The sequence below is a fragment of the Chaetodon trifascialis genome, chromosome 3, assembly GCF_039877785.1.
Source record: "Chaetodon trifascialis isolate fChaTrf1 chromosome 3, fChaTrf1.hap1, whole genome shotgun sequence".
In the NCBI taxonomy this organism is placed as follows: Eukaryota; Metazoa; Chordata; class Actinopteri; order Chaetodontiformes; family Chaetodontidae; genus Chaetodon; species Chaetodon trifascialis.
This window is the reverse complement of record NC_092058.1, coordinates 16,804,255-16,825,390: the sequence shown is the minus strand read 5'-3', so window position 1 is coordinate 16,825,390 and position 21,136 is coordinate 16,804,255. Positions and strand designations below refer to the sequence as shown.

Below are 21,136 nucleotides of genomic sequence, written 5' to 3'. Positions count from 1 at the left end.
ACTACTGTAAGTTTTGTACTGTAAGAAAGTCTATTCCAAATAAAATACTTGACAGGCCTGTCTTTCCTAAAACTCCTCAACACATGTTTAGTTTAAATGAGCTTCACACATTCATGTTTTTGTAAAGTTTTTTCAATTTATTCTTCAGGTGTACAGCATCTTCAAATTCTGCTTTACATGGGCTTTGGAGGAGCTCTTGGTGCACCAGCCTGTGGAAAAAAAGAAAAAAAAAAAAAGACAGAGAGACAAAGACTTGTCAAACAGGTGTGATAAAGAACATTAGAGGCTGTGTTAGTTCTGTCACACTATGTACTGACGCTTTATTAGTTAGACCTGTTTCTCCTACTACAAAATAAGACTGGAGTTTCACTGAAGCGATCTATAAGGAAACAGTAATGATGTGAAAGGTACTCACAGCGGGCCTGAATCTGGGTGGTGGGGTGCGGTCTTTCCTGGCCTCACAAGAGCGGTTCCTCACCACCTTGCTGTGGATGGCGCAGCTGACACAGTAGTGCAGCTTCACATAGAGCTTGGGCAGAACATAAGCTGCAGAGCGAACACAGAGGAGAAAAGCATGGATGAGGATGAGCCACCAGGATCAAAACACAAAGACAGTGGACGATGATGCATGACAAAGCAAACATGCTTACAGTCAAAGACACTGGCCTCTGAGATGTCTCTCACGGCCGCTGCCTCCACGATGTTCCTGATGACAAACTTCTTGATGGCCTTGTCCTTGGGGACACAACGGGCACAGTTGGTGCAGCGGATGGGCTGCACGTGCCCACGGCCCTTCTTGGCACGGCCGTTATTCCTCCTTTTCTTGGTCTGGAAAACAGAAGAGATGCTACTTACAGCCTGACAACCAGCGGTGTACAGACGAACAAGTCAGCAGCAAATGGATATCTAAAAACTGTCAAGTGCCAAAGTCTGGCATCTATTTTAGCAATTTAATACATATTGTATTTCTAACCTTTGTAAAACTATCAAACATTTCCATCTAACACTAACAGTCCATAACACTGTCAATATCACTTATGTCAATCTTCAGGTACATTTTTCCCCCACAGGCTTGGAAAGGACTTGAACATGAATAATTCACGACAGAAAGTCAAACATTGTTCTGGCACTTCTAACGCAAATTACAACGCTGCCTCTTACACGGCAGCAGAAATTGACAATTCGAGGTTATCAAAACACAACCCATTACACTTCGGCAGTCCAATTCACAATACTTGTACGTGACATCAATCATTTAGGATACGTTTCCTCAGTATTTGGTGTCAGTATTAGCTCAGGTATCTTCAGCGTCTTGTATAAAATACAGGTTTATCGCGTGATGGCTGCGGTGTCTCGACTCTGCTACTATTCCAAGTCTTCTAAGCTATGAACAATTTAAATTGTCCCGTTTTATTTAACTAACGTCTTAGTACAAAGCCTCATGCAAAACTCAGACTGTATTAAACCCAGACCCCCTCGCTGTTTCTCCTCGTTCAGTAACACTACCCTTTGCCAGAACACATGCACAAAACGGCTAGCCTGCTAACAGCTAGCATTAGGCCCAGACTAATTTTTTAACCAAATAGACTGACATCTCAGCGACCATTGCCCAAACTTTATATTAACTGCGCGTTTAAAAATCATAAGAAAAGATTATGATGTGGGACTTTCCGAATAAAATACCACTTTATTCTGTGTTTGCCATACGGCCGCCACTGAAACACACTCACCATGTTGCACGGGAAGCTGGAAAGAGGACCGGAAGAGGTTGTGCTGCGACAAGTAACGCTGTCTGCCCCGCCCTAGAAACATTTTAATGAAAAATATAAGATCGTTAATTTATTTTTTTGTGCAATTTCTTTTACAGAAATGATGTATTCTATGTACATTTTAAATAAAAACAACTTCCACAAATTTCCTGCAGAAAACCAACATTAATTATTTTTTATTCGCGGAGGGATATCAGTGTACTCAAGCTTATTCAAAGTGTTCCCCGAGTGAGCGGAGATCTCATTTACTGCAATAATCCGCACAAGAAAAGCAGTACCGTGGAGCTACGCCGTATACAAAAACAAGCCTACCTATTTTCAAAAGCCTTTTTATAAAACACATTTCATTAAGAGAAAAGATAAAATGTATTATTAGTATTGTGGATATGTTTGGTAAAGCAATACATCTAAACAAGAGTTTAGTACTCAATTTGTGACTGAAATGTGATTAAAATCAGCCAACCTATTGTTATTTATTGGCCAAATATTTTTCACTTTATTGTGAAATGATCAGCAGTATAACGTCAAAAAAGTCGTGTTTGTTTATTTTCCCTGCATAGTCTAGATCATATTCAACTTAGCTTCTCTCTGTATTTTCCCCCTGGTCATCCATACCCCTTTGAAGTAGCTCTGTGGCACCTCAGAGGAGCCCACCCCCTGTCTGAGGACCACTGCGCTGCACATCTCACCTTCAGGTCAAACAGCACTGTTTTCACGTGGAGTTCCTCTGTGCTGTTTCCTGTGTCTACAAATCTACAATCTACTTTGTTTTAACCCACAACCTTTGAAGAACCACTTGATGGCACTAGATCAGAAACTTCACGTATTTGGTGGATGAGACTTTAAGCATCCCTACAGCAAAATCTGTCATACATCATAGTAGGAGAACTTTTAGGATGAAAGGTTTCATTTAATCAATCTCACTACAGATTCTTACAAATGGAGACAGCTTCTCCTCTTTGACGTGACCATCAAGGGGATGCTCTTTGGATGCAGTGGTGGGTCAAGTTGCCCAGGTTCTGCAGAGCTGAAATAAAGCCTCAGGAGGTTGTCAGATAACAGTGACAGCGAAGGGCTCAAAAGATTCAGATTCAGAATCAGAATCAGAATTCCTTTATTGATCCCCGAGGGGAATTAGTTTTTGTTGCAGGTGCTCCTTACAAGCATAAAATTAGAAGAGAAAAGAATATATATAACAAAATATAAAGGCAAAGTATATATACTGAACAAAATATATATATACTGATTGACTGACTGGTATTGACATACAAAAAGGAAAAGCTGCAGCAGTTGAGGATAGGATGAGCCTGTTAGCAGTATGCATTACGGCTTATTTATTCAGGTAGTGTTTCAGTGTCTCCTTGAGTTGAATCCTTCCTCACTGGCCTCAGTAAGTTGTCTGCCCTTTACCTGATTAGAAATGAGCAGGTCTTTGCACAAACTGCAATGTAACACATTCACATACAAAAGCCCAAAGAAACATTCTGCAGGCTGTTATGACATTAAAGTGTCCTTGGACTTTAACGCAATGTCCTGTTGAAGTTTTGTAATTTTTTTCTCTTTGCCTCTGCTTGTACTGCCTCCGTCAAAAAGTTTTTTTCTAATCGAGCTACCATCTGAGAGAGGAAAGCCAGTTTGTCAGTTAACTGGTTGCACAGCTGCAGTTGAATATCTGTACTCAGTGATAAGTTTGTTTATTTATTTATTTATTTATTTATTGCAGTAGGTAGAGCCAGGGTTGCCAATCTCCAGTTCCTCCTGTCCACACTGAAAGTGTCCTTGGGTAAGACACTGACCCCAGATTGCTTCCGCTGGTCACACCAGCACCATGATAGCTTGCTGCCATCAGTGTGAGAGGCAAACTGTAAAGTTCTTTGGATATTTATTATTATTATGTTCTTCCGCTGCACTTGCTTCTAGATAAAGACAATCAGATAAATGAACAACATCATAAATCTGAAACTTCTCTGGTAGAACTGAGACTGCACTTGGCTCATGAAGTCTGAGTCCACTGTCACTGACCGAGGACCAATAGACAGCAGACATCACTGTTAATGTAGCTACTAATAGTTTAACACTTACTCTAAACACTGAACTTAAAAGATAACTGCACTATTTTCAAAATACCTTCATTCCAGGAGCATCTATTAATACTAAATAGACATGAACACAAAATAGAATTTAAAAAATTTATTTAAATAGTTCTTTTCTTTTGTCCTTTATTTCTTCTTAATCTTCTTATCCTTTGCCTTCTTTTTGCTTGGCTTCTCAGCGTTGGCCTTTTTGTAGAGGTAAAGTCCCACCAAGCCGAGCAGAGTGGGCACCAGGGCCAAACACACCAGAGGGAACACGTTGTTGACCATTTTCTGCCATGGCGTCTGCTGCGTCAGCGAAACCACCTCCACCTCAAACTCAAGAGCAGCGTCACCTGGGGCAGATCAAGTTCATGTTCAATGTTTTGTCACCTCAGGCACTGAGATTTAATTTCATTAAATTACATTTTTCATCCATGTGTAAATACATGAGAATATGAAACACAAGATGTTACACAAGACTACATAATATTCAGTCAGTATTCATATATTTAAAGGAAAGAGTGGTGACATTCTTTATGTGTCTTGTTGTCAACAAAGTTCATGAAAAGAATTAAACCAACAATAAATTAAATACACACATTTAAAACACATCAGTGAGCCACTGTCATATATTTTGAGCTTTTCCCACACACACCTTCCTGCTCTTGTAAATGTCCACTAGTGTGTATTAATCCACAGCGAAAAAATAGGCCCAAATGAATGTTTGAGATACATCGCTAAAATTGCAGTGTCTCGCTGTTTTCAGAAATTACAGATGCTTTACTTTGTGGCCAGTCATTAAAAGAGTTTCGTCTTCAATACGACCCAGTGGGCTCAGGACGGAGTACAACAGGGTACGTTATAACATGCTCAAAGACTGGCTAACACCTTGTTGATTCTGGTCTTGCCATGGCATTGGTTGACAATGAGAAAACTGAGTTACACCAGCCTGATGTTCAAACAAAAGTTCACTGTGATTGTGCTAATTTATGTGACCATAGTTGTGAAGCTGTGTGGAGTTGCCCAGTGAAGGCAAACATTGCTCAGTACCTGGAATCGTAGGAGGGTAACCTTTTTTTCCATATGCAAGGTGAGATGGAATAGTGGCTTTGACTTTTTGCCTGAATAAGATAAAGAGAAAAACAAAACACATTCACTGAGGAAGTATTTCTCAGATTCCATCACAAAACTATTAACTGTGGTATTCCTGTTTGAGTTAATTCATGACCACACACCGCTGCAGAAAAGTAAATCTATTGCTGAGCTTCTTCTTCCCAATAGACCTTTACTTTTCACTTACCCTTCACACACGCCAACCAAGCTTTGCTCCAGACCTGATAAAAAAAACCACACAGTGAGTCAATCAGCCAAGTGAGCACATTTAACTGGCATACAACAGGCAAAGCAAAGTAAGTGTCACTTCGGATTTGCTGTCAATTTACCGGCAATGACTGTCCTCTTCCCCAGCTCGACAACAAGAGGGTCCATGGATAGAGAGGAGTCAATCACCTTTCCATCCATCAGTTTACCCTGGACAGTGAAACACACAACGTGAGGCTTGACATGAGATGGTGGCACGAGAGCAAAATACAGAGAGAGATTTCACGGCTTAATTTGCTAAAATTTTTTCATGTTTGAATAATTTCTGCATTTGGTGCACACTTTATACAGGTGGGTTTGAAGACAGGATTTTTTTTTAAAGCAATAGAGACGCAAAGTGTAAATAATACTGAAAAAATTGTGGACCATCTCTATATTTAAATTTTTGATCAATCGAAAAAAAGATTTACCATTCTAATGTCTGTACAAACAAACATCTACTGTGACTTTACAGATTAAACAAACAAGATCTAATGTGTCAATCAGTGAGCTTTACAGGTGCTGGACAGAGAATTTTTGCTTACTTATTCTTTGTGCTAAGCTAAGCTAAGCTAAGCTAACCGGCAGCTGCCTCCAGCTTCGATTTTCTCATCCCTCTCTTGACTCAAGAATCCATATTTGTGTATCTCCAAAAGTGTATAACAATTCCCATTAAATTGGAGAGTAAAAGTAAGGACTAGGTGTAAGTAAACTTACAGATCATCATCATGTTCATTTGTCTACAGACACAGCATCGTGCAGTGTCGTCCTGTCAGACCTTTAATGATCATTTGATCATGTAAGACACGTTGCACATAGAAACTTTCAATGATCTTATTTCTACAGGACAATATATCGTTCAGTAGTATTAGTTTACCTCACCTGTGTGATTTGTTTCAACAAAGAGCTAAATCATTATGGGTAAATTATCAATTAGAGAGCACCCTTTAAGCTAACTGATGCTTTATTAGGGCAGATCCATTGGCAAGGTCACTCAGTTATCCTAATGTAATTAAAAATGTTCCAGCATCCCTGGCAGGACAAATACACAGTATATCTTCAGCGACAGGTGTAACCTGCCTCAAGTTGCAACTGTATTTTCAGCCATGTGTGACGTGTGTTCTTCCTCTTTTTGTAGAACATAAGAAAAACATTAACGCATTATTTCGTCTGGAAATATATTAGACAGACACATCAGAGAGTATGCTGATAGAGGCCGTTCATTTCGTTTTTCTTATATGTTATGCCACATGTGGGTATTGTTGAGAATCTTTCCTAGCTTTCATTTCATATATATTATTGAAGTGTTTGTAAAAAGAGAGAAAAGCGGGATGAAAGTTACAGAAGTCAGGATCTTTTTCTTTTGTTCTGTTTTTTTTTTTTTTTTCTCGCCCCATTCAGATTTTTTTGTTCTGTTTTTTGTTCCTCCAAAGTATATGATGGGAAAAGGCATGCATGCCTGTAGGAAAATCTACAAATCTAAGAAACAAAGATTCAAAAATATCAACAAGTGTGCGGACTGAAGCCTCCAGTCCGGCCACAGACAGTCTGCCTGGGTGAGCTGGTCTGGGTGCTGCTGTTATTGCTGACGTGTTGCACCGCCCCATCACTCCATAGTAAAAGCAGAGGCGATCTTCTCACACACGAGAGAAAAACCAAATAAAGCCCACTGACAGACACTAAACCGCAATCTGCCCCGTGTTCAACCTGGGGGGGCACTTCTGTGCGCTGTTTGCTGCCCATGTGAGGCGTTCAAAGCGCAGCACCGTCCACATGGTTGGGGCAGACGGTGCCACATAGACAACAACTGCGTTCGTCATCATCTGGACCGCTTTCCACACAAATGACAATAAAGCGCACACATAGCGGGCAGGATTGTCTCCTTCGCTTCAAATGGAGTTGATCATTCAAATTGTCTTACCGTGTAGTGGATTTGCAGCGTGTCTCCCATTTTGGAAAGTACAGAGCAAGTTTCGGGCTTCACCTTGGGTCAGAACAGTTAACTGTTAGGCCAACACTGTTGCATGTATTTGCCGGTGGGTGTTATTGTGTTAGGAGCCGCTGTATTACTGCAGTATGACTGTGTTACATTATAATACGCGTGTCCCACTCACCAAGGTCTCCACCTGCAGATCCTCCATTGCATTTTCTTCTGCCTGCTGTCCGCAGGTGAGAGCTGCGAGCAGCAGCAGCAGAAAAACGCTGGTCCTCATTGTGAACTTGTGGAAAAGAGCTGCCATCCAGCAACTTCCGCGTAGGCTTCTTCTACACACGGCAGCGGAGAGAGAAACAGCCAGACAGAGAGGAGAGAGAGAGAGAGAGAGAGAGAGAGAGAGAGAGAGCGAGACGAGCTGCACAGCATGCGCCCTATGTCCAAAATGGCTCAGCGCCGAGCAATGCTGATGTGTTATAAAGCTGGAGCGATAAGGACTAGCGGCCCGTGGACGTTGTCCCAACACCTGGGTCTCCCTGAAGAGCCCGCCTCAAACATTCCGGCAGCATCCCACCAGGCTGCCGCGGCGCTCAGGCGGAAGCGGCGCTCTGCGGATGCGCTGGGGGGCGGTGCTGTGCAGCCTGTGCCGGCGCTGCTCCTCCGCGCTGGAAGGGCTGTGAGGAGCAGACATCTGCTGGGGGGGAGCCTGCTGCACAGGCGCCACGTCGCTGCTAGTCCCCCACCAGCCCGCTGCGAGAGACTGCCAGTGGTGGAGGGAGTATTCAGCTCCTTTATTCAAGTGCAAGTGATGATACCACGCTGTGAAAATACTCCAGTACGAGTGAAAGTCCTGCAGCCAAAACCTTCCTTTAGAAAACGTGTAGGCCTCGAACTGTCACCTAAATGAAATAAAATGGTCCCTGTCAGTGTTTTACCACCATACTGATATTTTTGGATTAATAATACTGCTGAATTCATGTGGATGTTGTATTTGACTGCTGTAGATGTTTAACTTTTAGGCTAGTTTTGTATACTGTTTGGTAGTTTACCTACAACAGAGACAATCCAGATGCAGGTCCAGGTTTTTTAAAAAAGTTTATTTATCTTAAGAAGTGGGTGAATTTCCTCAGTCCATACAGGAACACTTCATGCTTAGGTTTACCGAACCATTTGGGTTCAAAATGACCACATTTGGAGATGCATGGTTTTCACATGATGGGAAGGGTATGAAAAATTATAATCTGATAAGTAACTTGTATCTAAAGCCGCCTGACAAATGTAATTGCATAAAAAGTACACTATTTGCTTTTGAGAGGTAGTGGAGTAGAAGTATAAAGTTATATAAAATGGAAATACTCTAAACAAGTACCTCAAATTTGGACCTAATTGCAATATTTGAATATATTTGCAATTAGTTACATTCCAGCAAAGTCATGTGAAATATGCAATAAAAAATGTATTAAAGCTCAAAACCAGTTCTCAAAAATCCTTTCTTCTGCAACATGAAATATTTATGGCTCAATAGAGAACAAGAGTTCAATAGTTCAAGATTGTGAAAAAAATGTCATCAGTGATTATTTATCAGGAGTTTAACACACCGCTGATCTGCTTCATCAGGACTGTGTGGGTGCAATTTGATCAGATTTGATTGACAGCAATCAGGCAGCATAAGCAAACAACCCCACAAGTGTCATCAGATCTGGTTTCAAATGTTTCTACACTCTGACTGCTGTAACACGTTACATCAGAGTTTCTCAAATGAGCTCACTTTAAACCATTAAGAAAAGCAAGGACAAAATAATAAATTAGCAACCAAAGCTGTGTCTGAGTCTGAGTGAGAAATATATATGTTTGACTCACTTTCATCACTTATTTTTAGTTTCAGTGTGATGTATGAGCACTATTACAGATCCTGTCAGGCAGAAACCTTCAGCGACTTGTCAACAGGGTCATGACATGTCAGCCAGTAAGGTATGAAGCAGGGGAAGGGGTGGGCGATGTTCGTTGGGAAAACACTGTGAAAATGCACTCTTCCATGCCCCCTAATAAACGAGATAAAGTGCCCTCTACGGTGGCCCAGTATGCAAGAAAACATGCTGCAGAGCCTTTCAGGCTTCCTTACATGCAGTTGGTTGGCCTTGTGCCTCTAAATGGTTAAGCAGTCCATAGTTCCCTGTGTGTTTTTTTTTTATCACAGAGGCACAGTAGTTTTATCTTAAATCTGAGTCAATTTGTCAAACAAGTTTAGTTTACCAGGGTTTTGGGTCTTTTTCACCATAAATGCATCACATCTTCCTGTAAGCTGGTGCCCTTCTTTTCACCCAGGCCCCTCAGACAGCCAAGTCCACTGCTGGTTGTTAGCGGTTGCTAGACTCTCTTTAAGTTCTGTCAACTTAGAGGAAAAGAAACTAGACTATGAATTAGTGTAAATAGGGAGTCTCATTTTTCAGTCATATCCTCCCCCTCCATTTCTGTACAATACATTCAGATATGAAACATACTTGTGTCAGTGTTCCCGCCTCTCTCAGTCTCAAGAGTCATAGATGCCAAATTGATGTGTCTGATAATCCAAAATCTTTGGTATCAAAGATGGGATAGAAGAAGGCGTTTTTGCCTGAGGACTCAGTTCTTTTCATTTTGTCAACCGTGTTGTTATCATCCACAAATGCCTCCTACTTCCCCCTACTTTTTTTACAACAATGACCTGCAAAACTACAAACATTTAAATCACCAACTGTCTCAAGTTCTGTGTTTGCCAGCAGGATATCACAGAAGTATCACTAGCACAGATTGCAGTACTAGTGCCACATGCTCATGTATTAGACAATAGAGAGTTTTTCATGCAGAGGAGTGAGAGCTAGGAGTAAAGCTTTGTTAGATGGTGCTAACTAAAACAAACCTAGGCTGTTCAACAATTGTACTAGGTGTCCTGTCATGTTACTTACAGACTCAAGCATTGCGCAGTTTATTCATTTATACCCACAGAAGCATTGTAAATGTGCTGTAAATATGAAACTACAGGGCTGGAAATTTACACAAAATACAGATTCCCTGTATGAGGTGTATGATCAAGAGCGGAACATTAAAACACTGTCACAGTGCAGCACTGAAATAGAAATGACTGACTCATCTTTGTGCGCAAACTAAAGATAAAACCTCCTTCCTCCCTTGAAACAGAGAAGTAGATATGGAAGTATATTCTGGTAAAACTACAGTATTTTCTATTTTAATGTATGATTTTGCCCCATCGTCACATTTAAATATGGCATCAAAAGGCCTTTAGGTCTAAAGATTCATGAAGGTTATCAGTAGGATTTTCTGTGGTAATAGCTGGTAAAAAAGAACATGTCTGTATGATGCATCATAAATTAGGAATATGACCCACTGCAATGCTCTCATAGTATTTTTTCCTTCTATCATTTCAAGTAGTTCAATTTAGAAACTTTACTTTGTTCCCCATCTGTGGATGAAAATATTGCACAAGCATTATGCAATACTGTCGACCAATGCACCATTTCCTGAAAACTTCACACACACAACAGGAACTTTACATAACAGGATGCCAGGCTCAGCAGCAATTAGATTTATTACAACTTCAAAATTCTTAGTCTTGTGATTTCCAGTTAACACATCATTGCTGAACTTGATGCTAATTAGCATTTGGCTAATTAAAATGCAGTGAAGCAAGCTTTTGGTCATCTCTCAGAAAACCTCCTTAGCTGGTTTGCAGTGTTTTAATGAGGGAGGTTCATGATGCTTCTCAGCATTTTGGTATTATGGCTGTTGTCCAAACCTTTCCTGCAACTTTTACTTCATTTATTTTTTATTTTTTATAAATATACTATGATCTACTGCATGCTGTACACAGCATACATGTTGACTATTCATATCAGGAAAAACAGAGGTAACTAACAACTAACAACATCTGTGATGGCTCTTGTGTTGCAGTGAGCCATGCAAGTAAACCTGAAACTGGTAAACCTATTGTTACCATTAGCTCTACCTGCAGGTTTTTCTGCTATGACACATCTGCAGTGAAAATGGGGCACCAGTCCCCACCCCTCCATCGAGTCACTGAGCTGTTTGTTACTCTAGGGTGTGAAGAGAGGGATGATAAATCAAATAATTGCTAACAACCTTTCTAAAATCTTTGTGAGACATGCTTATACACATTCTTTCCTGTGTGAACAAGACATTCCACATGGAGATTAAATGGAGATGGAGGGAGATGTCAATAAACGTCTTCATACGTTCAGTCCAAGTCCTGAGAGGAGGTTTAATCAGCCAAAATAAGTGAAATGTGCTGGTGGACCAGGGGTGTCCAAGTCCTAAAGAGTACAAAAAAAAAAGGTTATGACAGCTGTGTTTACACATCCAGACCACCATTTTGTTTAGATGTGTCCATCAAATCAGTAATATAAATGTCTTGAATGGGCTGAATGGGCAGAAACAGACATGAAATTAAGTCATGGCCAATAGTAAAAAGAAGGTCTACCTAAGTCACTCACCTGTGCAGAGCCCATTCTACCGTTTGTTATATATAAAACTATTATTATGCATTTGCTAAGACTGGACTGACGTTGTTCCCAATCATTACCAGACCTGCACACAAACCTAGTTGTCCAAACGTCCTTGTTGGACGTCTGTCAACAAAATTCCGGTGTGGTTTTGATATCTATTCTCGCGAGATCTCGTTTCCTGCTGCGTTGTCCCCCGGAAAATACCGTGAGACATTTAATAGAGGGCTACACAGCTAAGGTAAGTGAAAATACTGGCACCACCACCAAGACGATATTATTCACGTATGTCCCAACAGTTGTTGAAATAATGGAGTGCATGGTGGCTGTCATGTGGCGGTTGTGTAGGCTCGGTGTTATCCGGGCTGAAGCAGCGGCGGGCGGCTCGCTGGCAGCAGGATGCCCGCCGAGGTGACGAACGAATGGATGAATGGGGTGGATCGGGACGGAAGATACGCTAGCCGCCGTTACATGTCATTACTCCAGCGACCGAAAGCTAAACTAGGCTGATAAATGAGTTAATAGCAGACGAGATAATGGGGAAATATACGAACCCGGTAGCTGAAATGAACAGCGGTTCTTTAGCGGGGAGATGCGCGGGGCCGATGGTGATGGCTAATAACGGCAGGATAGCTCTACCGTTACCTCCCGTAGCATCCCTGGCTAACGTAACCTGGATAACCTGGAGCTGAATGATCATTATCAGGCCGGCACATTGCCCTGCTCCCACATAAATCACCATTTTAAGAGCTCATCAAAACGTGGAAACGCATCTGTGGGATGATGGGAGCTGGTGTCAAGACAGTTTAAGTGTGGTGATCCTCTTCAGCACCATGGACAGGGCAGCTGTTAGCCCCACATCCACTGACGACTTTAGTTATCTCTATTTCATCTTCTACTTTTCACTTTGCTGAGCCTGTTCCTTCTCTGAATCCCTCACTGTTGTTGTGGGATGTTTGACTCGATGCAGTCTCACGAGAAGGATACATGTCATATAAACTGACCCCCCTCAGTGAAATACAGTTAATAAACATAGTTTATAATTCCGAGTATGTGCAGTCACTATGCCCTTTGACACAGCACATGTCCAAAGATGTCATTTCAAACACAGCAGTCTGTATTATTTACAGGTAGATTTTTTTCTTCTTACTATTACAAGATGTTGAAAACATTTGCTGTGTAGATCATAACATACCAGCCTGGCTCAGTGCTCCAAATAATGAAAATTGAAATGAATCAAAACCTCAGAAAGCTAATAAGTGGACCTAGATTATCTTGTTATATGTGCAGTTCCTCTGCACATATATTTTGGATATTTTGGATACTTGAATTGTATTTTACTCCTGTCTCATGTTGGCCTCTTGCAGTATGTAGAGTAATTGTCATTTAATAAAGGAATATTGAATTGAATTAAATGTACCACTACACTGTGAATCCAAGCTGCTTGGGAGATGTCTTCTTCTGTCCATGTGTTAGTCCAGGTGGCTTTGTGATGGGCTTTAACTGAATGTGTTACAGGCTGGCTTGGTAATGTAGGACATTTTGCATGTGCTCTGAGGGCTTGGCATTGTTGCAGGCTAACATTTGAAGGAGGAAAAAAAAGCATCGAGAAGGATCTGAACAGATTGTACTGCAGCCTGGAGTCATGGCACTGACATGCATCTCCCTCACCCTCTCTGTGATGATGACTGTGGGCGATTAGCATAGCTTGCACCTGTCTGGGCTGTACATGTGGAAGTGGGATTTTCTGGCATGGTGGTGCAGTGTTTTTTTTTTTTGGTTTGTTTTTTTGGCAAAGGCAGGAGAAGGTGAGCTGGAGCTTTAACAAAACCATTTTACAGACAGCTTAGCTTGTTAATAATGCTGTCTTTACACCATCATATTAATAATTCTATTCAAATTCCAGCATCCTTTATTTCTCACAATACACCACTCCAGTTCCAAAAGACACTGCATAAAGGAATGTGGAACGCTCCAAAAACACCTGTTTGGAACATTCCACAGGTAAACAGGTTCATTGGTAACAGGTGATAGTATCATGATTGGGTATGAAAGGGGCATCCTCCAAAGTCTCAGTCGTTCACAAGCGAGGGTGGAGAGGTTCACCACTTTGTGAACACATGATTGTAGAAAGGAGAGTATTAACAGGGCTGCTCAGGAACACTTTGTAAAACTTCGAAGGTTGTAGCAACACACAAAAAGTACTAAATGGTTATTTGTTCTGTTTCCTTTCAGCCCGCCTTCATAATCTATCCCTGGTGGAATAGAGACATTTAGCAGAAAGGCATCTAGAATTGGGACTGAAGCCACACACTGAAGTTTAATAACTTCACCTGAATCATGGGGAACATTTTCGGTAATTTGCTGAAGAGCCTCATAGGGAAGAAGGAGATGAGGATTTTGATGGTGGGGCTCGACGCTGCAGGAAAAACAACCATCCTCTACAAGCTCAAACTGGGGGAAATAGTCACCACAATCCCAACCATTGGTATGTGCACAGTCAAAACAGTAAACAGTCGAACAGTAGTTGTCACCTATGTTTGCTTTACACGTTGTATGACCCTGCTCTTGTTTCCAGGGTTCAATGTGGAGACGGTTGAGTACAAGAACATCAGCTTCACTGTTTGGGACGTGGGTGGGCAGGACAAGATCCGCCCCCTCTGGAGACACTACTTTCAAAACACACAGGGTGAGCAGAGCTAATCAAAGGGTTAGAAAGATAATGCTTTCCTTTTCTCTTCAGGAAAATAATGTGTTTACTTTGTTCTTCTCGCTGTTTCAGGTCTAATCTTTGTGGTGGACAGTAATGACAGAGAGCGTGTGAACGAAGCCCGAGAGGAGCTGATGAGGATGCTGGCTGAGGATGAACTGAGAGATGCAGTCCTCCTCGTGTTTGCCAATAAACAGGCAAGAAACCAACCTTTTCTGTGTATATATACACAAAATCTATACATTAATACTTTACTGGGTTGTAGTGGAGGACCAGCCCACATACAGGAAGCCCAATTCTTCCTTAAAGTCTCTTGTTTAGTCCAACAAAAAACAGGTTTGACAAATGACTGAAACATTGATCAGTATCAAAATTGTTGCCTGTGAATTTTCTGTTGTTTGATCAGTTGATTGCTTAAAGTTTACATGCTAAAATAATCAGACCCCAAATCTATAAAAGAAAATCCCAAAACGTAGCAACTATTTATCATTTTGATTTGATGCAGATAGTTAAAGTTCGAAATCACTCTCACACCTGCCCCTTAAATATGAAGTTTCTGTACCGCCAGCAGCTGGTTAGCTTAGCAGTTAGACTGAAAACTGGCAAAAAATGGTCCGTTTTTACAGTCCTCTACAGAGTTTTTACACATATTAAATAAATAAATTACCCTTAGAAGTGCTGGTAGGCAGGTTTTGTTAATTTTGGACAGAACCAGGCTAACTGTCTCCCTCTGTTTTCAGTCTATTTTCAGTCTTTATGCTAAGATACCTGTCCGCTTAGTGTAGCTTCATATTCATATCAATTTCATCATCCAGCTCTCTGCAACAAAGTGTAAGCGCATTCCTCAAAATGTAGAACTATTCCTTTAAAGTTTACGATTTAATTTTCCTCTGTGTAACACACTGCATGCACACATGCAGCTGACGATTATCGTCATTACCAAGAGGCTGATGAATTGATTTAAGGTCCAGTGTGTGGGATTTAACACCATCTATTGGTGAGATTGTAGATTGCAACCAACTGAACATTCCTCGACTCACCATCCCCTACAGTGGCCACTAAGAACAAGACAGACGCTTTTTAGAGCCAGGGTTTGGTTTGTCCATCTCACCACTGGTCCTTGACTTGCTGTCTGCTCACTGAACTGTCTCTCTTTGACAGGACTTACCCAACGCCATGAACGCTGCCGAGATCACAGACAAGTTGGGCTTACACTCCCTGCGTCACCGCAACTGGTACATCCAGGCCACCTGCGCCACCAGTGGTGACGGCCTCTATGAGGGTCTTGATTGGCTGGCCAATCAACTCAAGAACAAGAAATAAGAGGAAAAGTGGAGAAAGCAGCCAGCAGCCACACCCGTCCAGCTTTTTTTTTGTTTTGGGAAATGTGGGCGCCAGTTAGGAACAGGGGATTTGATTGATTGGTCAAAAGCAAGATTCTGGGTCTGGGGGCGATTTAGGCTTTCGTTTTCAGTCTGTTGAGGTTCCCAATAGTTTTCAGCGCTTAATGAGAACTCTCATGTACTTCATATTTAACCACTCTCTCTCACACACACACACACACACACACACACACACACACACACACACACACACACACACACACAAGAATGCACACTAACCGTAAGCAATCACAGCAGACACTTGCTTTTCCTGTGTCCACCTCTTGTCCTTAGGTGCATTGTACTGTATGTTAGTCTCTAGGTGCTGTACCAGGTCATGCGCGACTCCACCGATTCAGCTTTGAGTCCGATATGACTTTTTGTTGATGTATGTGTTTCACCTGTCAGTCGTCCATTCGAAGAACTGTTCTATGTCAGTTGCACTTCCTGTTTGTTTTTCCTTTCCTGCAGGGGTAACAGAGCCATGTTTGAGAACAATCACAGCCTAATAGTTCACTTTAACGGTTTGTCCTCCCTTTTAATTTGCGAGCAGTGCTGAGGCATTTTAACACTCAGATAAAGTGTGTGAGCGCGCACACATACTGTGTGTGCAAGCGACCTCGTCAGTATAAATCGTGAACAACTCCCTGAGACAGAAAAAAGACGACAGGATTGGAGTTTCCTTCTTCACACGTCCTCTCACTGCCTCATTTTGGAAATCTTTTGATATCTGTGGCGTGTTTCTACTCCCTGTGTGGCAACCCGGAGCGTCACAGCCGCCCTTTTTAAATATTTTAAAACGCTCGACACGTCCTCGACTACCTGAACTGCATGCATCCTGGTAGATCTCGTTGACAGTCTTACATACTTTTCATCCTCGGAGCTGCATGGATGTCGACGCTGTTTGTACGTTTTTCTCGAACTGCCCTTATCGTGTTCTGGTGCTGTTTACAGTAGGATGCTGAAAATACGCGAACCACCAATTTCTGTGTGTGGGTCTCAACATGCGCTAAATACAGCATAGTCAGCTTTATGGTCTTTTGATGTGTAAGCAGCATATAGATTAACTGTCCTGCACATAAACACAACACACATGACCTGCACAGCTGCTGCTTGTCTGCCTTCATGTGTGTCCATGTGAGTACTCAAACTGTGTCAGGTTGCTCTCGCTGTGTGCGTTTTTGTCTCAGAGTTGCATATCGGGGAATGATTCAGTTGCTGATAAGTCTGTGTTACTGAATGTGAATATCGCTGATGAATCTATATATGGCTGTAATGATATTTGACATACGTATTCCTTTATTTCAGTGACGTGTCAGCATAATCATGTGAAAGGAAGCAGGGTAAGCAGATCAATTCATTCACTTCTGCACAGCAGACAAGTTACCGCCTCACCACCGATACCAGCAGAATCCACAGACTTCTGTCAGTAAAACATTGTGCCATACATGGGTACTAATACTCAAATACCAGTGACAGTACAACATGCTGTAAATCCACGCCACAGAGTTAGGAGTGCATCGTTCATATTCCACATCTACAGTATGTTAAATCATGAGTTTGATCATTTGGGTTTTGTGGCCTTACATTTAGTGACACCTTCAAATTGATTTATTCTCAGCTCATTTGTTTCTGATTTTAAGTCACATATATTTATCTAGAAAGAATCGTTTAACAGATTTATTTCTCTATGCCCTCAAAGGTGGGTTTTTGCACCACAGTTCAGGATGATTAGGCAAAGGTTTTGTCTTTTTGTTTTGCCAGTATGCTTGAGTCATATTAGGTGGTAGATTTCTTTGGTTTTCTTTGGAGTGTAAAGAAACTTTGATGTAGACTGTGTCTGTGAAACAATGATAATCTGTACGAACAAAAAAAAAGAAAAAAAAAATACTTCTGATAATTCATTCTGTACCGTTATAGTTACACAAGTAGATTTAAAAACGGTGAAGACCATGTTTCAATGCTGAATGCAAGGAGGCATCTGTATGTGATGTAAGACGACAAACTAAATCCTGCTGTATTACGAATAAACCCATTTTCTGTATGACCTGTCTCATCAAGTGTGAGTGAGTGTCTCTGCTGGACTTCTTAATTTCATATCTACATGTGATGAATGACTGAAACTACAGATGAGCTCTTGCTGTGACAAGCTTCTACCACTAGAGGGCAGTCTTTAGCGACAGTATGTTTAATCAATGTGTTCTGCGGCTTGAAGAGCTGTCTCTGTTTAATAATTGAAGGTTATAATTAAGGTAAGCAGGGGCTTTTTAATCCTAATTTTTCTGTTTGTGGTCCTGTATATGCCAAAGCCTCTTTAAAGTTCAAAAACATACTTTACATTGTTTTATAGCTTTGATACTTCTTGATTTTAATGCATTTGGTTAGCATTGCTGCATTCTAAACATGATTTTGAACTGATGTTATTTCTGATGGAAATGGTACAGCTTTGCTGTTTGCTGCTGAGACCCAAGCTGAAAAACAAAGATAAATGGATGAATATTTGAAGGAAGAATTGTTTGAATGTAGTTATCATTGTATTTGCACATGCAGGCCTGTGGAACCCTAAACAAGGAGGAAGTGGAGTGGTGGAGAGTAATCTTAGAAACAGCTGAACATACTGTGACATACAAGTGTTTTCAAATGAAACATATTTTCATTTTGTATTAAAGATGGAAAAATTATCAAAATAAATAGAATGCTGTAAGGACTTACATGCCTCCACACTTATGTGAGGGGAAGGCTGTTTGGACTTATGACCTGACTGCAACTTGTGCAACCTTAGTCCATTTTATCAATTTTACCTTTCATTTATTAACTTCGCTTAGCTGAAAGCACAACTTTTTAGCAATTTCTTCCTTGAAAACACATTTTAAGTACAGCCTTGATCATTGGATCCAGCAGACTTTGCAGATATACTGTCCAGTTTTTCATGTTTACCTGTTTACCACAGTCACATTGTAGGACTCACTTTGTGGGGACAAAACACAATGCAAATCATTACATTTTAAGGTGAATACTTTGGTTAAGTTTAGGGTAAATCAGTGCAGTGTCTCCCTATGTTAACTGGTCCCTGTGCTACTTTGTTATAAAAGAGCAAACAAGACTCTGCCTTTGTTTTTTTGTTTTTTTGGCAGAACGACTTCTGATGTGAATCTTTTTATGTTACCTTGACCCTCTTCTGTTCCTCTGGCAGGTTACCTTCTGAGAGGACCAAAAGGAAAGAAATACTTTTGAGAATGACTTCCTGGTGGTGGTAAAATATTAACCATTTGTTTTGAATGCTCCTCACATTTCAAATGCCTATGAGGAAAAGAAGAAGATGACTCCTTCGGGTAAACTGGAGGCCTTTTCCTGTCAGATAATATTATTCCATGAGATTAGACCTGTCCAGATAGAAAAAGACCAAGTTTACGTGTGTGTGTGTGTGTGTGTGTGTGTGTGTGTGTGTGTGTGTGTGTGTGTGTGTGTGTGTGTGTGTACGTGTGTGTGTGTGACAGACAGACTGGAGCTGCAGGCAGAGCCAGTTTCTGCAGAGCAGTTCAGCTGGCTCACCCACTCTCACAGGCCGGCGATGTTTGCATGAAGCTAAAGGGACAAACTAAGACGATGACAGGAGATAAGATGTTCCAACCAAACCAGATTTTAGAGTTCAAGAACTGCTGTGCAGTTTCATTTTTAAAGAAATATTCAATAACACTTATATGTGTCAAGCAACTAGCTGACGCTGTTGTGCCCAACTCAAACTCAAATTAGTCCAACGTACAGCAGTAAAAACACACAGCAACAGAATGATGGAGCAATAAAACAGTCTTGCATTTCCAGGCCACCAGCATAAAGGAGTGGAGGGGTCAAAGCCCGACTGTTAAGACAGCAGAGGTGCTCCTGAGGATCAAGTGTGACAAATACAGTGAAGAAAAAAGTGAACAGTTTTCGTTTTGGGTTAGTTGTTTTTAGTGGATAGTTATAGAACAGATGTGATTTTTTTTTCTCCCAGGGGAATAAAGATGGTCCTTTCTTCATTTAAGAGACACGTTTTCAGGTTATTGGGCGAAGAGGAAGTGACTCACCTGTTCTTACCGTAGAGATAAAGGAACCATGGAGAGAGCACGACAGTTAGAGTGACACCTCCTCCAGTATTCATTAAATGTATGACAATCAGAGCAGTTTTGAGAGCAATGCTTGACATGTCATAGTTGTGTGTTTAGCAGGCCACTGTTAGTTATTACACTCACTTAACCTACATGTTGTCACCAAAGAACAGGCATATATGACTTTCGAATAAAGGTAAAATGCTCCATCTTTCTTGTGGTGAAAGAGCTGTCACTCAATTGATTATTATATTCAATTATGTTCCTTCACATTTTCTTAACTTATGGCTTTTCAAATGTTATTTCTGTTTTTTATTCAGTTTTTTTATTTTAGCTATTTCTGTTTGTTATGCGGTTCGATCCCCAGGTCAGGCGGGGCCTTTCTGTGTGAAGTTTGCATGTTCTTCCCGTGCATGCGTGGGTTCTCTCCGGGTACTCCGGCTTCCTCCCACAGACCAAAAACATGCTCATTAGGTTAATTGATGACTCTAAATTGTCTGTAGGTGTGAGTGTGAGTGTGAATGGTTGTTTGTCCTTGCATGTGGCCCTGCAATCGGCTGGCGACCGGTTCAGGGTGTACCCCGCCTCTCGCCCATTGTAGCTGGGATAGGCTCCAGCCCCCTGCAACCCCGAAAGGGATAGGCGGTATAGATAATGGATGGATGGATGTTTGTTATGCTCTTGTGTTTGGTTCTGTCTGCTTAATATTCAATGCTTTTATTGTGAAGCACTTTGTAGGCTAACCTTTGTTTTGAAAAGTGGTATATGAATAACTTCCTCTATTGCATATTCTGCAGCCCCACTGCTCATTACAACATCCAAAGCCTCATACATTTACATGATATATCAAAGAAAGATACATATTTGTATTTTAAAAATAATTATTGACCAAGAGGGCTAAATATAACGGAGGAAAAGCATTTTTTTTAAATGATGATGATGATGATGATGATGATGATGATGATGATGATGATGATGATGATGATAGAGGGCGCTGTTGTGACATCCATCCATATTTTTCATATTTTCCCATCGGGACATAGTAAAAACAAGCTTGCAGTATGTGCTCATGCATCTTCCAAAGTGTTTTCAAGCTTTCCATGGGCTTTGCAGGCTTTGTAAGCAGCTACGTGATCTGTGTAGCCGTGTGGCCGCAGGCAGGGCCCTCCCACATAAATCAGTGCCAGAGAAACAGACGCTCCTGCCGCTGATTGGCTCCGCGCTGCGCTCCAATCACTGAGCTGTAGTGATTCCTCTCTCACAAACCGGAGCGGGCGGCTTGTAAAGTTGTGGTTCAGTTAAA

General features: G+C 41.3%; 3 protein-coding genes across 3 annotated transcripts; 1 reads left to right on the top strand and 2 right to left on the bottom strand.

Moving 5' to 3' along the window:
* Positions 1-114: 114 nt before the first annotated feature.
* LOC139328721 (small ribosomal subunit protein eS26) lies at positions 115-1,819 on the bottom strand. Its single transcript, XM_070958686.1, has 4 exons — positions 1,731-1,819; positions 651-828; positions 416-546; positions 115-209 (listed from the first exon to the last, which is right to left on the bottom strand). Exons 1-4 carry the CDS (start codon positions 1,731-1,733, stop codon positions 174-176), a joined length of 348 nt encoding a protein of 115 aa, XP_070814787.1. The 5' UTR covers positions 1,734-1,819; the 3' UTR covers positions 115-173.
* A 2,125-nt stretch (positions 1,820-3,944) lies between these two features.
* fkbp11 (FKBP prolyl isomerase 11) lies at positions 3,945-7,901 on the bottom strand. The gene is made up of 6 exons (XM_070959059.1): positions 7,318-7,901; positions 7,125-7,187; positions 5,287-5,374; positions 5,145-5,178; positions 4,895-4,965; positions 3,945-4,197 (listed from the first exon to the last, which is right to left on the bottom strand). The coding sequence occupies exons 1-6, from the start codon at positions 7,441-7,443 to the stop codon at positions 3,989-3,991; spliced, it is 591 nt and encodes a 196-aa protein (XP_070815160.1). The 5' UTR covers positions 7,444-7,901; the 3' UTR covers positions 3,945-3,988.
* A 3,909-nt stretch (positions 7,902-11,810) lies between these two features.
* Positions 11,811-17,789, top strand: LOC139328597 (ADP-ribosylation factor 3). Its single transcript, XM_070958417.1, has 5 exons — positions 11,811-11,894; positions 13,889-14,141; positions 14,232-14,342; positions 14,436-14,560; positions 15,525-17,789. Exons 2-5 carry the CDS (start codon positions 13,994-13,996, stop codon positions 15,684-15,686), a joined length of 546 nt encoding a protein of 181 aa, XP_070814518.1. The 5' UTR covers positions 11,811-11,894; positions 13,889-13,993; the 3' UTR covers positions 15,687-17,789.
* Positions 17,790-21,136: the final 3,347 nt, after the last annotated feature.

Coding starts and splice junctions, on each gene's coding strand:
- LOC139328721 (XM_070958686.1), bottom strand. Junction 547..650: donor AGAGGCCAGTGTCTTTGACT/GTAAGCATGTTT, acceptor TTCGCTCTGCAG/CTTATGTTCTGCCCAAGCTC. Junction 210..415: donor CACCCAGATTCAGGCCCGCT/GTGAGTACCTTT, acceptor TTTTTTCCACAG/GCTGGTGCACCAAGAGCTCC.
- fkbp11 (XM_070959059.1), bottom strand. CDS start 7,443: ATGGCAGCTCTTTTCCACAAGTTCACAATGAGGACCAGCGTTTTTCTG. Junction 4,966..5,144: donor TTGGTTGGCGTGTGTGAAGG/GTAAGTGAAAAG, acceptor TATCTTATTCAG/GCAAAAAGTCAAAGCCACTA. Junction 4,198..4,894: donor TTACCCTCCTACGATTCCAG/GTACTGAGCAAT, acceptor GATCTGCCCCAG/GTGACGCTGCTCTTGAGTTT.
- LOC139328597 (XM_070958417.1), top strand. CDS start 13,994: ATGGGGAACATTTTCGGTAATTTGCTGAAGAGCCTCATAGGGAAGAAG. Junction 14,142..14,231: donor CACCACAATCCCAACCATTG/GTATGTGCACAG, acceptor TCTTGTTTCCAG/GGTTCAATGTGGAGACGGTT. Junction 14,343..14,435: donor CTACTTTCAAAACACACAGG/GTGAGCAGAGCT, acceptor TCGCTGTTTCAG/GTCTAATCTTTGTGGTGGAC.